At 41.5% G+C, this 20000-nt stretch overlaps 1 protein-coding gene across 1 annotated transcript in view; it reads left to right on the forward strand.

The window, feature by feature from the left end:
* Nucleotides 1-20000, forward strand: part of LOC310966264 (dedicator of cytokinesis protein 3-like) — a gene marked incomplete at its 5' end in the record, with an annotated part of 104122 nt that overhangs the window by 69845 nt on the left and 14277 nt on the right. The window contains 7 exon segments of the mRNA XM_083940844.1: nt 512-660; nt 2828-2914; nt 3031-3135; nt 4340-4481; nt 5946-6112; nt 18180-18266; nt 18338-18517. Of these exon segments, the coding sequence (XP_083796970.1) occupies nt 512-660; nt 2828-2914; nt 3031-3135; nt 4340-4481; nt 5946-6112; nt 18180-18266; nt 18338-18517 (917 nt within the window).

Consider the following 20000-nt stretch of genomic DNA (forward strand, 5'->3'; position numbering starts at 1 on the left):
GAGCCATTTTGCATCTATTTTGAGCCATTTTGCATCATTTTGCATCTATTTTGAGTCATTTTTCATCTATTTTGAGTCATTTTGCATCTTTTTGCATCTATATTGAGTCATTTTGAATCTTTTTTGAGCCATTTTGCATCTTTTTGCATCTATTTTGAGTCATTTTGCATCTATTTTGAACCATTTTGCATCGTTTTGCATCTATTTTGAGCCATTTTGCATCTTTTTGCATCTATTTTGAGCCATTTTGCATCTATTTCCAGCCATTTTGGATCTTTTTGCATCTATTTCCAGCCATTTTGCATCATTTTGCATCTAGTTTGAGCCATTTTGCATCTATTTTGAGTCATTTTGCATCATTTTGCATCTATTTTGAGCCATTTTGCATCTATTTTGAGCCATTTTGCATCTTGTTGTGGTGTTCCTGTTTCCGTACACACACACACACCGTACACACACACACACACACACACACACACACTTGACTGACTGTGTCGCCGTGGTTACGCAGAGGCGGCGTTCACCGCGCTGCTGTACTGGGAGCGTCTGCGGTGGGACGCGGAGCCCCTGCAGGACTTCCTGCTCTACCCGGCGCAGACGCAGGCGCAGCGCAAGGAGGAGCTGGGACGCAGGGTCCTGGGCTACTTCAACAAGGGGAAGGTGAGGGGGGAAGGGGGGTCCGAGGCGGGGGTCCAGGGGGGGTCTGAGGGGGGTCTGAGGGGGGTCTGAGGGGGGGTCTGAGGGGGGTCTGAGGAGGGTCTGAGGGGGGGTCTGAGGGGGGTCAGAGGGGGACTTTAAGAGGCCGAGGCGAGAGGTCTTGGTCCTGGTCTTGACCTCTAAAGGTCCTGGTCTTGGTCCTGGTCTTGGTCCTGGTCCTGGTCCTGGTCCTGGTCTTGGTCTTGGTCCTGGTCCTGGTCTTGGTCCTGGTCCTGGTCTTGGTCCTGGTCTTGGTCTCTAAAGGTCTTGGTCCTGGTCTTGGTCTTGGTCCTGGTCCTGGTCTTGGTCTTGGTCCTGGTCCAGGTCCTGGTCTGGTCCTGGTCCTGGTCTTGGTCCTGGTCTTGGTCTTGGTCTTGGTCCTGGTCCTGGTCCTGGTCTTGGTCCTGGTCCTGGTCCTGGTCTTGGTCCTGGTCTTGGTCCTGGTCTTGGTCCTGGTCCTGGTCTTGGTCTCTAAAGGTCCTGGTCTTGGTCCTGGTCTTGGTCCTGGTCTTGGTCCTGGTCTTGGTCCTGGTCTTGGTCCTGGTCTTGGTCCTGGTCTTGGTCTTGGTCCTGGTCTTGGTCCTGGTCCTGGTCCTGGTCCTGGTCCTGGTCTTGGTCCTGGTCTTAGTCCTGGTCTTGGTCTTGGTCTTGGTCCTGGTCCTGGTCTTGGTCCTGGTCTTTGTCCTGGTCATGGTCTTGGTCCTGGTCTTGGTCCTGGTCTTGGTCTTGGTCTTGGTCTTGGTCCTGGTCTTGGTCCTGGTCCTGGTCTTGGTCCTGGTCTTGGTCCTGGTCCTGGTCCTGGTCCTGGTCTTGGTCCTGGTCCTGGTCTTGGTCCACGTCTTGGTCTTGGTCTCTAAAGGTCTTGGTCCTGGTCCTGGTCTTGGTCTTGGTCCTGGTCCTGGTCCTGGTCTTGGTCCACGTCTTGGTCTTGGTCTCTAAAGGTCTTGGTCCTGGTCCTGGTCTTGGTCCTGGTCCTGGTCCTGGTCTTGGTCCTGGTCTTGACCTCTAAAGGTCCTGGTCTTGGTCCTGGTCTTGGTCCTGGTCTTGGTCCTGGTCTTGGTCTTGGTCTTGGTCCTGGTCTTGGTCCTGGTCTTGGTCCTGGTCCTGGTCTTGACCTCTAAAGGTCCTGGTCTTGGTCCTGGTCCTGGTCTTAGTCCTGGTCCTGGTCTTGGTCCTGGTCCTGGTCCTGGTCTTGGTCCACGTCTTGGTCTTGGTCTCTAAAGGTCTTGGTCCTGGTCCTGGTCTTGGTCTTGGTCTTGGTCCTGGTCTTGGTCCTGGTCTTGGTCCTGGTCCTGGTCTTGACCTCTAAAGGTCCTGGTCTTAGTCCTGGTCCTGGTCTTGGTCCTGGTCCTGGTCCTGGTCCTGGTCTCTAAAGGTCTTGGTCCTGGTCTTGGTCCTGGTCCTGGTCCTGGTCTTGGTCCTGGTCCTGGTCTTGGTCCTGGTCCTGGTCCTGGTCTTGGTCCTGGTCCTGGTCTTGGTCTTGGTCCTGGTCCTGGTCCTGGTCTCTAAAGGTCCTGGTCCTGGTCTTGGTCCTGGTCTCTAAAGGCCCTGGTCCTGGTCTTGGTCCTGGTCCTGGTCCTGGTCCTGGTCTTGGTCCTGGTCCTGGTCTTGGTCCTGGTCTTGGTCCTGGTCTTGGTCTCGACCTCTAGACCGAGACCAAGACCAGGACCAGGACTTTTAGAGACCAAGACCAAGACCAGGACCAGGACCAAGACCAGGACCAAGACCAAGACCAGGACCAGGACCAAGACCAGGACCAAGACCAAGACTAGGACCAAGACCAGGACCAAGACCAGGACCAAGACCAGGACCAGGACCAGGACCAGGACCAAGACCAGGACCAAGACCAGGACCAAGACCTTTAGAGGGCGAGACCGAGACCAGGACCAGGACCGAGACCAGGACCAAGACCAAGACCAGGACCAAGACCAGGACCAGGACCAAGACCAAGACCAAGACCAAGACCAAGACCACAACCAAGACTCTTAGAGACCAGGACCAGCAGCAAGTCCTTCTTCCTGATGTGTGTGTGTGTGTGTGTGTGTGTGTGTGTGTGTGTGTGTGTGTGTGTGTGTGTGTGTGTGTGTGTGTGTGTGTGTGTGTGTGTGTGTGTGTGTGTGTGTGTGTCCAGTGTTGGGAGTTCGGGTTCCCCCTCTTTAAGGAACTGGCCCTTCAGTACGAGGCCCTGTACGACTACCAGAGCCTCAGCTGGATACGGGTGAGCGCCCACTTCCTGTCGTGTCCTTTACCACTTCCTGTTGTCCGTCACTGCCGCCGTCACGTGTGTGTGTGTGTGTGTGTGTGTGTGTGTGTGTGTGTGTGTGTGTGTGGCAGAAACTGGAGGCGGCGTTCTACGACAACATCACGCAGCAGCAGCGTCTGGAGCCCGAGTTCTTCCGGGTCGGCTTCTACGGCAGGAAGTTCCCCTTCTTCCTCCGGGTGAGTTCGGCGGTTCGATTCCCGAGTCGCTCACGACGACGAAATGACACAAAACGACAGATTTTGAGCCATTTTGCGTCTATTTTGAGTCATTTTGCATCTATTTTGAGTCATTTTGCATCTATTTTGAGCCATTTTGCATCATTTTGCATCTATTTTGAGCCATTTTGCATCTATGTTTAGTCATTTTGCATCTATTTTGAGTCATTTTGCATCTATTTTGAGCCATTTTGCATCTATTTTGAGCCATGTTGCATCTATTTTGAGTCATTTTGCATCTATTTTTAGCCATTTTGCATCTATTTTGAGTCATTTTGCATCTATTTTGAGCCATTTTGCATCTATTTTGAGTCATTTTGCATCTATTTTGAGTCATTTTGCATCTATTTTTAGCCATTTTGCATCGTTTTGCATCTATTTTGAGCCATTTTGCATCTATTTTGAGCCATTTTGCATCGTTTTGCATCTATTTTGAGTCATTTTGCATCTATTTTGAGCCATTTTGCATCTATTTTGAGCCATTTTGCATCTATTTTGAGCCATTTCTCATCGTTTTGCATCTATTTCGAGCCATTTTGCATCATTTTGCATCTATTTTGAGCCATTTTGCATCTATTTTGAGCCATTTTGCATCTATTTTGAGCCATTTTGCATCTATTTTTAGCCATTTTGCATCTTTTTGCATCTATTTTGAGTCATTTTGCATCTATTTTGCATCTATTTTGAGTCATTTTGCATCTATTTTGAGCCATTTTGCATCTTTTTGCATCTATTTTGAGCCATTTTGCATCTAGTTTTAGCCATTTTGCATCTTTTTGCATCTATTTTGAGTCATTTTGCATCTATTTTTAGCCATTTTGCATCTTTTTGCATCTTTTTTGAGCCATTTTGCATCTTCTGCATCTATTTTTAGCCATTTTGCATCGTTTTGCATCTATTTTGAGTCATTTTGCATCTTTTTGCATCTATTTTGAGCCATTTTGCATCTATTTTGAGCCATTTTGCATCTATTTCCATCTATGTTTAGCCATTTTGCATCGTTTTGCATCTATTTTGAGTCATTTTGCATCTTATTGCATCTATTTTGAGTCATTTTGCATCTATTTGAGCCATTTTGCATCTTTTTGCATCTATTTTGAGTCATTTTGCATCTTTTTGCACATTTAGAGGTCGAGACCACTAATTGAGTCCGTTTTCCCGCCAGAACAAAGAGTTCGTGTGTCGCGGCCACGACTACGAGCGTCTGGAGGCGTTCCAGCAAAGGATGCTGGGAGAATTCCCGCACGCCATCGCCATGCAGCACCCGAACCCGCCCGACGACGCCATCCTGCAGAGCGACGCCCAGTGTATCCAAATTTATGCGTTTTAGTGGTGTTTTAGTGGTGTTTTCATGTGTTTTAGTGGTGTTTTTGGGCGTTTTCATGTGTTTTTGTGGTGTTTTCATGTGTTTTTGTGGTGTTTTCATGTGTTTTTGGGCGTTTTAATGTGTTTTAGTGGTGTTTTCATGTGTTTTTGTGGTGTTTTTGTGGTGTTTTCATGTGTTTTTGGGCGTTTTCATGTGTTTTTGTGGTGTTTTCATGTGTATTTGTGGCGTTTTCATGTGTTTTTGGGCGTTTTCATGTGTTTTTGTGGTGTTTTCATGTGTTTTTGTGGTTCTTCATGTGTTTCTGTGGTGTTTTTGTGGCGTTTTAATGTGTTTTCATGTGTTTTTGTGGCGTTTTCATGTGTTTTTGTGGTGTTTTCATGTGTTTATGTGGTGTTTTCATGTGTTTTAGAGGTGTTTTCATGTGTTTTTGTGGTGTTTTCATGTGTTTTTGTGGTGTTTTCATGTGTTTTTCTGGCGTTTTCATGTGTTTTTGTGGTGTTTTCATGTGTTTTTGTGGCGTTTTCATCCGTTTTGTGGCGTTTTCATCCGTTTTGTGGCGTTTTCATGTGTTTTTGTGGTGTTTTCATGTGTTTTTGTGGTGTTTTCGTGTGTTTTTGTGGTGTTTTCATGTGTTTTTCTGGCGTTTTCATGTGTTTTTGTGGTGTTTTCATGTGTTTTTGTGGCGTTTTCATCCGTTTTGTGGCGTTTTCATCCGTTTTGTGGCGTTTTCATGTGTTTTTGTGGTGTTTTCATGTGTTTTTGTGGTGTTTTCGTGTGTTTTTGTGGCGTTTTCGTCCGTTTTTGTGGTGTTTTCATGTGTTTTTGTGGCGTTTTCGTGTGTTTTTGTGGTGTTTTCATGTGTTTCTGTGGTGTTTTTGTGGCGTTTTAATGTGTTTTCATGTGTTTTTGTGGTGTTTTCATGTGTTTTTGTGGTGTTTTCATGTCTTTTTGTGGTGTTTTCATGTGTTTTTGTGCGTTTTTGTGGTGTTTTCACTTGTTTTTGTGGTGTTTTCATCTGTTTTTGAGGTGTTTTCATGTGTTTCTGCGGCGTTTTCATCCGTTTTGTGGCGTTTTCATATGTTTTTGTGGCGTTTTCATGTGTTTTTGTGGTGTTTTCATGTGTTTTTGTGGTGTTTTCATGTGTTTTTGTGGTGTTTTCATGTGTTTCTGTGCTGTTTTCATGTGTTTCTGTGCTGTTTTCACCTGTTTCTGTGGTGTTTTCACCTGTTTCTGTGCTGTTTTCATGTGTTTCTGTGCTGTTTTCATGTGTTTCTGTGCTGTTTTCATGCGTTTCTGTGCTGTTTTCACCTGTTTTTGGGCGTTTTCACCTGTTTCTGTGCTGTTTTCACCTGTTTTTGGGCGTTTTCACCTGTTTCTGTGCTGTTTTCACCTGTTTCTGTGGTGTTTCCTTGACGCCCCCCCCCCTGCGTCCCTCGGGGTTCAGACCTGCAGATTTACGCTGTGACCCCCGTGCCGGACAGCGTCGGCGTCCTCCAGATGGACAACGTCCTGGACCGCATCAAGAGCTTCCACCGCGTCAACAACGTGCGCCGCTTCCGCTACGACCGCCCGTTCCACCGCGGACCCAAGGACAAGGACAACGAGTTCAAGGTGAGCGGGGAATTGAACCGGTGGCATTCAGGAAACGCAAAAGTCAGACAGGAAATACGCGAGTCTGAGAAACGGTCGGGGTTTGTTTGTACGCGAATCTAACAGGTGTGATTTCGGTGACGCCACAAAAACAGATGGAAACGGCACTAAAACGGATGGAAACGCCACTAAAACAGATGGAAACGCTACTAAAACGGATGGAAACGCCACAAAAACGGATGGAAACGCCACTAAAACACATGAAAACACCACAGAAACAGATGAACACACCACAAAAACACATGAAAACACCACAAAAACACATGAAAATGCCACAAAATCAGATGGAAACACCACAAAAACACATGAAAACACCACAAAACACACGAATACACCACTAAAACACATGAAAACACCACAAAAACACATGAAAACGCAACTAAAACACATGAAAACACCACAAAAACACATGAAAACACCACAAAAACACATGAAAACGCCACAAAAACACATGAAAACGCCACAAAAATAGATGAAACGCCACAAAAACACATGAAAACACCACAAAAACACATGAAAACACCACAAAAACAGATGAAAACACCACAAAAACAGATGAAAACACCACAAAAACAGATGAAAACATCAAAAAACAGATGAAAACACCACAAAAACACATGAAAACGCCACTAAAACACATGGAAACGCCACTAAAACACATGGAAACACCACAAAATCAGATGAAAACACCACTAAAACACATGAAAACACCACAAAAACACATGAAAACACATTAAAACGCCACAAAAACACATGAAAACGCCCAAAAACACATGAAAACGCCACTAAAACACATTAAAACACCACAAAAACACATGAAAACACCACTAAAACACATGAAAACACCACGAAACCACATGAAAACACCACAGAAACACATGAAAACACCACAAAAACACATGAAAACACCACAAAAACACCACAAAAACACCACAAAAACACATGAAAACACCACAAAAACACCACAAAAACACCACAAAAACACATGAAAACACCACAAAAACACATGAAAACACCACAAAAACACATGAAAACACCACAAAAACACATGAAAACACCACTAAAACACATGGAAACACCACAAAAACACATGAAAACACCACTTAAACACATGACAACACCACAAAATCAGATGAAAACACCACTAAAACACATGAAAACACCACAAAAACACATGAAAACACATTAAAACGCCACAAAAACACATGAAAACGCCCAAAAACACATGAAAACGCCACTAAAACACATTAAAACACCACAAAAACACATGAAAACACCACTAAAACACATGAAAACACCACGAAACCACATGAAAACACCACAGAAACACATGAAAACACCACAAAAACACATGAAAACACCACAAAAACACCACAAAAACACCACAAAAACACATGAAAACACCACTAAAACACATGAAAACACCACGAAACCACATGAAAACACCACAGAAACACATGAAAACACCACAAAAACACATGAAAACACCACTAAAACACCACAAAAACACCACAAAAACACATGAAAACACCACAAAAATGCACGAAAACGCCCAAAAACACATGAAAACACCACAAAAACATCACAAAAACACCACTAAAACACCACAAAAACACCACTAAAACACATGAAAACACCACAAAAACACATGAAAACACCACAAAAACACATGAAAACACATTAAAACGCCACAAAAACACATGAAAACACCACTAAAATACATGAAAACACCACAAACACATGAAAACACCACAAAAATGCACGAAAACGCCCAAAAACACATGAAAACGCCACTAAAACACATGAAAACACCACAAAAACACATGAAAACACCACAAAAACACATGAAAACACCACTAAAACACATGAAAACACCACAAAAACACATGAAAACACATTAAAACGCCACAAAAACACCACAGAAACACATGAAAACACCACAAACACACATGAAAACACCACTAAAACACATGAAAACACCACTAAAACACATTAAAACACCACAAAAACACACAAAAACACCACAAAAACACATGAAAACACCACTAAAACACATTAAAACACCACAAAAACACATGAAAACACCACTAAAACACATTAAAACACCACAAAAACACCACAAAAACACCACTAAAACACATGAAAACGCCCAAAAACACATGAAAACACCACAAAAACACCACAAAAACACCACTAAAACACCACTAAAACACATGAAAACACCACTAAAACACATGAAAACGCCTCAAAAACACATGAAAACACCACAAAAACGCACAAAAACACATGAAAACGCCCAAAAACACATGAAAACACCACAAAAACGAATGAAAACACCACTAAAACACATGAAAACACCACTAAAACACATGGAAACACCACAAAAACACATGAAAACACACTAAAACACATGAAAACACCACTAAAACACATGAAAACGCCACAAAAACACATGAAAACGCATGAAAATACATGAAAATGCCACTAAAACGGATGAAAACGCCACTAAAACACATGAAAACACCACTAAAACACATGAAAACACCACAAAAACACATGAAAACACCACTAAAACACATGAAAACGCCACTAAAACACATGAAAACACCACAAAAACACATGAAAACACCACTAAAACACATGAAAACGCCACTAAAACACATGAAAACACCACAAAAACACATGAAAACACCAACAAAACAGATGAAAACATCAAAAAACAGATGAAAACACCACAAAAACACATGAAAACGCCACTAAAACGGATGAAAACACCACAAAAACAGATGGAAACGCAACTAAAACGGATGAAAACGCGACTAAAACGGATGGAAACGCCACTAAAACATATGAAAACACCACTAAAACACATGAAAACACCACAGAAACACATGAAAACACCACAAAAACACATGAAAACACAGGAAAACACCACTAAAACACATGGAAACACCACAAAAACACATGAAAACACCACAAAACACACGAAAACACCACTAAAATGCATGAAAACACCACAAAAACACATGAAAACACCACAAAAAAACATGAAAACACCACAAGAACGGATGAAAACACCACAAAAACAGATGAAAACGCCACAAAAACACATGAAAACACCACAAAAACACATGAAAATGCCACAAAATCAGATGAAAACACCACAAAAACACATGAAAACACACAAAAACACCACTAATACACATGGAAACACCACAAAAACACATGAAAACACCACAAAACACACGAAAACACCACAAAAACACATGAAAACACCACAAAAACACATGAAAACGCCACAAAAACACATGAAAACGCCACAAAAAACACATGAAAACACATGAAAACACCACAAAAACACATGAAAACACCACTAAAACAGATGAAAACAGCACTAAAACACATGAAAACACCACTAAAACAGATGAAAACGCCACAAAAACAGATGAAAACGCCACTGAAACACATGAAAACACCACAAAAACACATGAAAACACCACAAAAAAACATGAAAACACCACTAAAACACATGAAAACACCACAAAAACACATGAAAACACCACCAAAACAGATGAAAACATCAAAAAACAGATGAAAACACCACAAAAACACATGAAAACGCCACTAAAACACATGAAAACGCCACAAAAACACATGAAAACACCACAAAAACACATGAAAACACCACTAAAACACATGAAAACGCCACTAAAACACATGAAAACGCCACTAAAACACATGAAAACACCACAAAAACACATGAAAACACCACAAAAACACATGAAAACACCACTAAAACACATGAAAACACCACTAAAACACATGAAAACACCACTAAAACGGATGAAAACGCCACAAAAACAGATGAAAACGCCACAAAAACATGTGAAAACACCACAAAAACGGATGAAAACGCCAAAAAAATAGATGAAAACGCCACAAAAACACATGAAAACACCACAAAAACACATGAAAACACCACAAAAACACATGAAAACACCACAAAAACACATGAAAACACCACTAAAACACATGAAAACGCCACTAAAACACACAAAAACACATGAAAACACCACTAAAACACAGGAAAACACCACTAAAACACATGAAAACACCACTAAAACGGATGAAAACGCCACAAAAACACATGAAAACACCACAAAAACACATGAAAACACCACTAAAACAGATGAAAACGTATGCCGCTTCCGCTACGACCGCCCGTTCCACCGCGGACCCAAGGACAAGGACAACGAGTTCAAGGTGAGTGGGGAATCGAACCGGTGGCATTCAGGAAACGCAAAAGTCAGACAGGAAATACGGGAGTCTGAGAAACGGTCGGGGTTTGTTTGTACGCGAATCTTACAGGTGTGATTTCGGTGACGCCACTAAAGCAGATGGAAACGTGGTAAAAACGGATGAAAACGGCACTAAAACGGATGGAAACGCTACTAAAACGGATGGAAACGCCACAAAAACGGATGGAAACATCACAAAAACAGATGAAAACACCACAGAAACACATGAAAACGCCGCTAAAACACATGAAAACACCACAAAAACACATGAAATCACCACTAAACACATGAAAACGCCACAAAAACACATGAAAACACCACAAAAACACATGAAAACACCACTAAAACACATGAAAACACCACAAAAACACATGAAAACACAGGAAAACACCACTAAAACACATGGAAACACCACAAAAACACATGAAAACACCACAAAACACACGAAAACACCACTAAAATGCATGAAAACACCACAAAAACACATGAAAACACCACAAAAAAACATGAAAACACCACAAGAACGGATGAAAACACCACAAAAACAGATGAAAACGCCACAAAAACACATGAAAACACCACAAAAACACATGAAAATGCCACAAAATCAGATGAAAACACCACAAAAACACATGAAAACACACAAAAACACCACTAATACACATGGAAACACCACAAAAACACATGAAAACACCACAAAACACACGAAAACACCACAAAAACACATGAAAACACCACAAAAACACATGAAAACGCCACAAAAACACATGAAAACGCCACAAAAAACACATGAAAACACATGAAAACACCACAAAAACACATGAAAACACCACTAAAACAGATGAAAACAGCACTAAAACACATGAAAACACCACTAAAACAGATGAAAACGCCACAAAAACAGATGAAAACGCCACTGAAACACATGAAAACACCACAAAAACACATGAAAACACCACAAAAAAACATGAAAACACCACTAAAACACATGAAAACACCACAAAAACACATGAAAACACCACCAAAACAGATGAAAACATCAAAAAACAGATGAAAACACCACAAAAACACATGAAAACGCCACTAAAACACATGAAAACGCCACAAAAACACATGAAAACACCACAAAAACACATGAAAACACCACTAAAACACATGAAAACGCCACTAAAACACATGAAAACGCCACTAAAACACATGAAAACACCACAAAAACACATGAAAACACCACAAAAACACATGAAAACACCACTAAAACACATGAAAACACCACTAAAACACATGAAAACACCACTAAAACGGATGAAAACGCCACAAAAACAGATGAAAACGCCACAAAAACATGTGAAAACACCACAAAAACGGATGAAAACGCCAAAAAAATAGATGAAAACGCCACAAAAACACATGAAAACACCACAAAAACACATGAAAACACCACAAAAACACATGAAAACACCACAAAAACACATGAAAACACCACTAAAACACATGAAAACGCCACTAAAACACACAAAAACACATGAAAACACCACTAAAACACAGGAAAACACCACTAAAACACATGAAAACACCACTAAAACGGATGAAAACGCCACAAAAACACATGAAAACACCACAAAAACACATGAAAACACCACTAAAACAGATGAAAACGTATGCCGCTTCCGCTACGACCGCCCGTTCCACCGCGGACCCAAGGACAAGGACAACGAGTTCAAGGTGAGTGGGGAATCGAACCGGTGGCATTCAGGAAACGCAAAAGTCAGACAGGAAATACGGGAGTCTGAGAAACGGTCGGGGTTTGTTTGTACGCGAATCTTACAGGTGTGATTTCGGTGACGCCACTAAAGCAGATGGAAACGTGGTAAAAACGGATGAAAACGGCACTAAAACGGATGGAAACGCTACTAAAACGGATGGAAACGCCACAAAAACGGATGGAAACATCACAAAAACAGATGAAAACACCACAGAAACACATGAAAACGCCGCTAAAACACATGAAAACACCACAAAAACACATGAAATCACCACTAAACACATGAAAACGCCACAAAAACACATGAAAACACCACAAAAACACATGAAAACACCACTAAAACACATGAAAACACCACAAAAACACATGAAAACACCACCAAAACATGAAAAAATCAAAAAACAGATGAAAACGCCACTAAAACGGATGAAAACGCCACTAAAACACATGAAAACACCACTAAACACATGAAAACACCACAAAAACACATGAAAACACCACAAAACACACGAAAACACCACAAAAACACATGAAAACACCACAAAAACACATGGAAACGCCAGAAAATCAGATGAAAACACCACTAAAACACACAAAAACACCACAAAAACACATGAAAACACCACAAAAACACATGGAAACGCCAGAAAAACAGATGAAAACACCACAAACACACATGAAAACACCACAAAAACACATGGAAACGCCAGAAAAACAGATGAAAACACCACAAACACACATGAAAACACCACTAAAACGGATGAAAACGCCACAAAAACAGATGAAAACACCACAAAAACACATGAAAACAACACAGAAACACATGAAAACACCACAAAAACACATGAAAACACCACCAAAACAGATGAAAACATCAAAAAACAGATGAAAACGCCACTAAAACGGATGAAAACGCCACTAAAACACATGAAAACACCACAAAAACACATGAAAACACCACTAAAACACATGAAAACGCCACTAAAACACATGAAAACACCACTAAAACACATGAAAACACCACTAAAACGGATGAAAACGCCACAAAAACACATGAAAACACCACAAAAACACATGAAAACACCACTAAAACAGATGAAAACGTATGCCGCTTCCGCTACGACCGCCCGTTCCACCGCGGACCCAAGGACAAGGACAACGAGTTCAAGGTGAGTGGGGAATCGAACCGGTGGCATTCAGGAAACGCAAAAGTCAGACAGGAAATACGGGAGTCTGAGAAACGGTCGGGGTTTGTTTGTACGCGAATCTTACAGGTGTGATTTCGGTGACGCCACTAAAGCAGATGGAAACGTGGTAAAAACGGATGAAAACGGCACTAAAACGGATGGAAACGCTACTAAAACGGATGGAAACGCCACAAAAACGGATGGAAACATCACAAAAACAGATGAAAACACCACAGAAACACATGAAAACGCCGCTAAAACACATGAAAACACCACAAAAACACATGAAATCACCACTAAACACATGAAAACGCCACAAAAACACATGAAAACACCACAAAAACACATGAAAACACCACTAAAACACATGAAAACACCACAAAAACACATGAAAACACCACCAAAACATGAAAAAATCAAAAAACAGATGAAAACGCCACTAAAACGGATGAAAACGCCACTAAAACACATGAAAACACCACTAAACACATGAAAACACCACAAAAACACATGAAAACACCACAAAACACACGAAAACACCACAAAAACACATGAAAACACCACAAAAACACATGGAAACGCCAGAAAATCAGATGAAAACACCACTAAAACACACAAAAACACCACAAAAACACATGAAAACACCACAAAAACACATGGAAACGCCAGAAAAACAGATGAAAACACCACAAACACACATGAAAACACCACAAAAACACATGGAAACGCCAGAAAAACAGATGAAAACACCACAAACACACATGAAAACACCACTAAAACGGATGAAAACGCCACAAAAACAGATGAAAACACCACAAAAACACATGAAAACAACACAGAAACACATGAAAACACCACAAAAACACATGAAAACACCACCAAAACAGATGAAAACATCAAAAAACAGATGAAAACGCCACTAAAACGGATGAAAACGCCACTAAAACACATGAAAACACCACAAAAACACATGAAAACACCACTAAAACACATGAAAACGCCACTAAAACACATGAAAACACCACAAAAACACATGAAAACACCACAAAAACAGATGAAAACACCACAGAAACACATGAAAACACCACAAAAACAGATGAAAACACCACAGAAACACATGAAAACACCACAAAAACACATGAAAACACCACTAAAACACATGAAAACACCACAAAAACACATGAAAACACCACAAAAACACATGAAAACACCACAGAAACACATGAAAACACCACAAAAACAGATGAAAACATCACTAAAACACATGAAAACATCACAAAAACACATGAAAACACCACTAAAACAAATGAAAACACCACAAAAACAGATGAAAACATCACAAAAACACATGAAAACACCACAAAAACACATGAAAACACCACAAAAACGGATGAAAACATCACTAAAACACATGAAAACACCACAAAAACACATGAAAACACCACAAAAACAGATGAAAACATCACTAAAACAAATGAAAACACCACAAAAACACATGAAAACACCACTAAAACACATGAAAACACCACTAAAACACATGAAAACACCACTAAAACACATGAAAACACCACTAAAACAGATGAAAACGCGTAATTTCAGAATACACGGGGACGCCGATTCAGGGCGCACTCCCACTGTACCTCCGTACTGCGCCCCAAACAGGTCCCGCGGCTAAAGTCCGGTCTAGCGCTACTAGCAATATAAGTTGGCTTAAGCTAGCTAGTTAGCACTGATGTTCGAGCGCGACCGTACCGCGGCTAGGAGCGGCGCGCTCGCCGTCCGCAGCCCGTTTGGGAGAGGCGGTCACGTGTACTAGCACGAGCGCCCTCCCCCCGTGGGTACGAGTAGAAAACGGGTTGAAAGGACGTCGCATAGTTGGGGAAGGAATCGAACCCCCGGACGATGCGACGAAGCCGAGTGCACCCGCCGACGCCGCCGGGTAACTCAGGGGAATCATCGTCACGGCTAAAGTCGCTAACGCATCCCGACATTTCTGTGTTAATGGGCGTAAAGACACCGCTTTAGCTTACATGCTAACAACGTGCTAGCCGGTGATGCCAAGTTAGCCATCCCGTTAGCACTCGCGTTAGCTACTAGCAATAGAAGTTGGCTCGAGCTAGCCGATTAGCACAACGTGTGCGAGCGCAGCCCTACCGCGTCTAGGAGCGGCGCGCTTACCGTCCGCGTCACGTTTTTTTAGCTAGTTTAATTAGCTAGCTAATTCGAGCGCTAACTTAGCATCAACAGCTGTTAGCATGTCAGCTAAAGCGGTGTGTCTTAACGCTAAAGTCGCTAACGCATCCGACATTTATTCGTTTACAGATGTAAAGACATACTGCTTTAGCTCACATGCTAACAACGTGCTAGCCAGTGACGCTAAGTTAACGCTCACGTTAGCTACTAGCAATAGAAGTTGGCCTAAGTTAGCCGATTAGCACTGATGTGTGTGCGAGCACAACGGTACCGCGTCCAGGAGCGACGCACTCGCCATACGCGGCCCGTTTTTTTAAGCTAGTTTAATTAGCTAGCTAATTCGAGCGCTAACTTAGCATCACCGGCTAACAGGTTGTTAGCATGTGAGCTAAAGCAGTGTGTCTTTACGCTAAAGTCGCTGACGTTTATTCGTTTACGGACGTAAAGACACACCGCTTTAGCTCACATGCTAACAAAGTGCTAGCCGGTGATGCCAAGTTAGTGCTCGCTTTAGCTACTAGCAACAGAAGCTGGCTTAAGTTAGCCGATTAGCATTGACGTGCGAGCGCAACGTGTCTAGGAGCGGCGCGCTCGCCGTCGGCGGCCCATTTTTTTAAGCTAGTTTAATGAGCTAGCTTAAGCCAACTTCTATTGCTAGCAGCTAGCACGTTGTTAGCATGTTAGCTATAGCGGTGTGTCTTCACGTCCGTAACCAAATAAATGTCGGACGTGTTAGCAACTTTAGCCGTGACGATGCGTCCCCTGAGGTACCCGGCGGGTGTCAGTGGGTGCTCGGCTTTGGCGCATCGTTCGGCGGTTCGATTCCTTTGCCCCTGTGACCTCCTAGATGCGGTACGGTCGCACTCTCACTGATTTTGTGGTGTTTTCATGTGTTTTTGTGGTGTTTTCATGTGTTTTTGTGGTGTTTTCATACGTTTTTGTGCCGCTTTCATGTGTTTTTGTGGTGTTTTCATGTGTTTTAGTGGCGTTTTTGTGGTGTTTTCATCTGTTTTTGTGTTGTTTTCAGTCGTTTTTGTGGTGTTTTTATGTGTTTTTGTGGTGTTTTCAGTCGTTTTTGTTGTGTTTTCATGTGTTTTAGTGGTGTTTTCATCTGTTTTTGTGGCGTTTTCATGTGTTTTTGTGGTGTTTTCATCTGTTTTTAGTCGTTTTTGTGGTGTTTTCATCTGTTTTTGTGTTGTTTTCAGTCGTTTTTGTGGTGTTTTTATGTGTTTTTGTGGTGTTTTCAGTCGTTTTTGTTGTGTTTTCATGTGTTTTTGTGGTGTTTTCATCTGTTTTTAGTCGTTTTTGTGGTGTTTTCATGTGTTTTTGTGGTGTTTTCATCTGTTTTTGTGTTTTTTTCATGTGTTTTTAGTAGTTTTTGTGGTGTTTTCATGTGTTTTTGCTGTGTTTTCATGTGTTTTTGTGGTGTTTTCATGTGTTTTAGTGGTGTTTTCATCTGTTTTTGTGGCGTTTTCATGTGTTTTTGTGGTGTTTTCATCTGTTTTAGTGGCGTTTTTGTGGTGTTTTCATCTGTTGTTAGTCGTTTTTGTGGTGTTTTCATCTGTTTTTGTGTTGTTTTCAGTCGTTTTTGTGGTGTTTTTATGTGTTTTTGTGGTGTTTTCAGTCGTTTTTGTGGTGTTTTCATCTGTTTTTGTGGCGTTTTCATGTGTTTTTGTGGTGTTTTCATCTGTTTTAGTGGCGTTTTTGTGGTGTTTTCATCTGTTTTTGTGTTGTTTTCAGTCGTTTTTGTGGTGTTTTTATGTGTTTTTGTGGTGTTTTCAGTCGTTTTTGTTGTGTTTTCATGTGTTTTAGTGGTGTTTTCATCTGTTTTTGTGGCGTTTTCATGTGTTTTTGTGGTGTTTTCATCTGTTTTTAGTCGTTTTTGTGGTGTTTTCATCTGTTTTTGTGTTGTTTTCAGTCGTTTTTGTGGTGTTTTTATGTGTTTTTGTGGTGTTTTCAGTCGTTTTTGTTGTGTTTTCATGTGTTTTTGTGGTGTTTTCATCTGTTTTTTAGTCGTTTTTGTGGTGTTTTCATGTGTTTTTGTGGTGTTTTCATCTGTTTTTGTGTTTTTTTCATGTGTTTTTAGTAGTTTTTGTGGTGTTTTCATGTGTTTTTGCTGTGTTTTCATGTGTTTTTGTGGTGTTTTCATGTGTTTTAGTGGTGTTTTCATCTGTTTTTGTGGCGTTTTCATGTGTTTTTGTGGTGTTTTCATCTGTTTTAGTGGCGTTTTTGTGGTGTTTTCATCTGTTGTTAGTCGTTTTTGTGGTGTTTTCATCTGTTTTTGTGTTGTTTTCAGTCGTTTTTGTGGTGTTTTTATGTGTTTTTGTGGTGTTTTCAGTCGTTTTTGTGGTGTTTTCATCTGTTTTTAGTCGTTTTTGTGGTGTTTTCATGTGTTTTTGTGGTGTTTTCAGTCGTTTTTGTGGTGTTTTTATGTGTTTTTGTGGTGTTTTCATCTGTTTTTAGTCGTTTTTGTGGTGTTTTCATGTGTTTTTGTTGTGTTTTCATGTGTTTTTGTTGTGTTTTCATGTGTTTTTGTGGTGTTTTCATGTGTTTTTATAGCGTTTTCATCCGTTTTTGTGTGTTTTCAGAGTCTCTGGATCGAGAGGACCACGCTGACCCTCACCCGCCCCCTCCCCGGCATCTCCCGCTGGTTCGAGGTCGACAAACGAGAGCTGGTGAGTAACGCCCTTCCCTTTTCAGTCGCCTGTCACGTACGCGCCGGTTCAATTCCCCCGTATCCCGTCAGGTGGAGGTCAGTCCGCTGGAGAACGCCGTCGCCGTGGTGGAGAACAAGAACCGGGAGCTGCGCACGCTCGTCGCCAAGTACCAGCATCGGCAGCTGCACGGCAACATCAACCCGCTGAGCATGACGCTCAACGGGGTCATCGACGCCGCCGTCAACGGGGGCATCGCCCGCTACCAGGAGGTGGGCGGCCATTTTGTTTTGGGGTGTTTTAGTGTGTTTTTGTGCGTTTTGGGGTGTTTTCATGTGTTTTTGTGGTGTTTTTGTGGTGTTTTTGTGCGTTTTTGGGGTGTTTTTGTGTGTTTTTAGGGTGTTTTTGTGTGTTTTTGTGGTGTTTTTGGGTCGTTTTCATGTTTTTGGGGTGTTTTCATGTGTTTTTAGGGTGTTTTTGTGGCGTTTTCATGTGTTTTTGTGTGTGTTTTCATGTGTTTTTGGAGTGTTTTTGTGGTGTTTTTGTGTGTTTTTGTGGTGTTTTCATGTGTTTTTGGGGTGTTTTCATGTGGTTTAGTGGCATTTTTGTGGTGTTTTCAAGTGTTTTTGTGTGTTTTTGTGTGTTTTTAGGGTGTCTTCAGGTCGTTTTCATGTGTTTTTGTGCGTTTTGGGGTGTTTTTGTGTTTTTTTTGTGTTTTCATGTGTTTTTGTGCTTAACGGGGGCATCGCCAGCTACCAGGAGGTGGGCGGCCATTTTGTTTTGGGGTGTTTTTGGGCTGTTTTTGGGGTGTTTTCATGTGTTTTTGTGGTGTTTTCAAGTGTTTTTGTGTGTTTTTGTGTGTTTTTGTGTGTTTTGGGGGTTTTTTGGGGGGTTTTTTGTGGTGTTTTCATGTGTTTTTGTGGTGTTTTTGTGTGTTTTTGTGTGTTTTTGTGGTGTTTTCATGTGTTATTGGGGTGTTTTTGTGGTGTTTTTGTGGTGTTTTTTGGTGTTTTTGTGTGTTTTTAGGGTGTTTTTGTGTGTTTTTGGGGCGTTTTTGTGTCGTTTTCATGTGTTTTTGTGTGTTTTGGGGGTGTTTTTGTGTGTTTTTGGGGTGTTTTCATGTGTTTTTGTTGCGTTTTCATGTGTTTTTGGGGTGTTTTCATGTGTTTTTTGGGGTGTTTTCATGTGTTTTTGGGGCGTTTTTGTGTGTTTTTGTGTGTTTTCATGTGTTTTTGTGCTCAACGGGGTCATCGACGCCGCCGTCAACGGGGGCATCGCCCGCTACCAGGAGGTCGGCGGCCATTTTGTTTTTGGGTGTTTTCAAGTGTTTTCGGGGTGTTTTTGTGGCGTTTTCATGTGTTTTTGTGGTGTTTTCATCTGTTTTCATGTGTTTTCATGTGTTTTTGTGATGTTTTTGTGGCGTTTTCATGTGTTTTTTGTGGAGTTTTCATCTGTTTTTGTGATGTTTTTGTGGCGTTTTCATGTGTTTTTGGGTGTTTTCATCTGTTTTCATGTGTTTTTGTGGCGTTTTCAGTTGTTTTCATGTGTTTCATGTGTTTTCATCTGTTTTCATGTGTTTTCATGTGTTTTTGTGATGTTTTTGTGGCGTTTTCATGTGTTTTTGTGGCGTTTTTGTGGAGTTTTTATCTGTTTTTGGGTGTTTCATGTGTTTTTGTGGCGTTTTCATGTGTTTTAGTGTGTTTTTGTGGTGTTTTCGTGTGTTTTCATCTGTTTTCATGTGTTTTTGTGGCGTTT

This window comes from Echiichthys vipera (assembly GCF_963691815.1).
Source record: "Echiichthys vipera genome assembly, contig: SCAFFOLD_42, whole genome shotgun sequence".
Lineage (NCBI taxonomy): Eukaryota > Metazoa > Chordata > Actinopteri > Perciformes > Trachinidae > Echiichthys > Echiichthys vipera.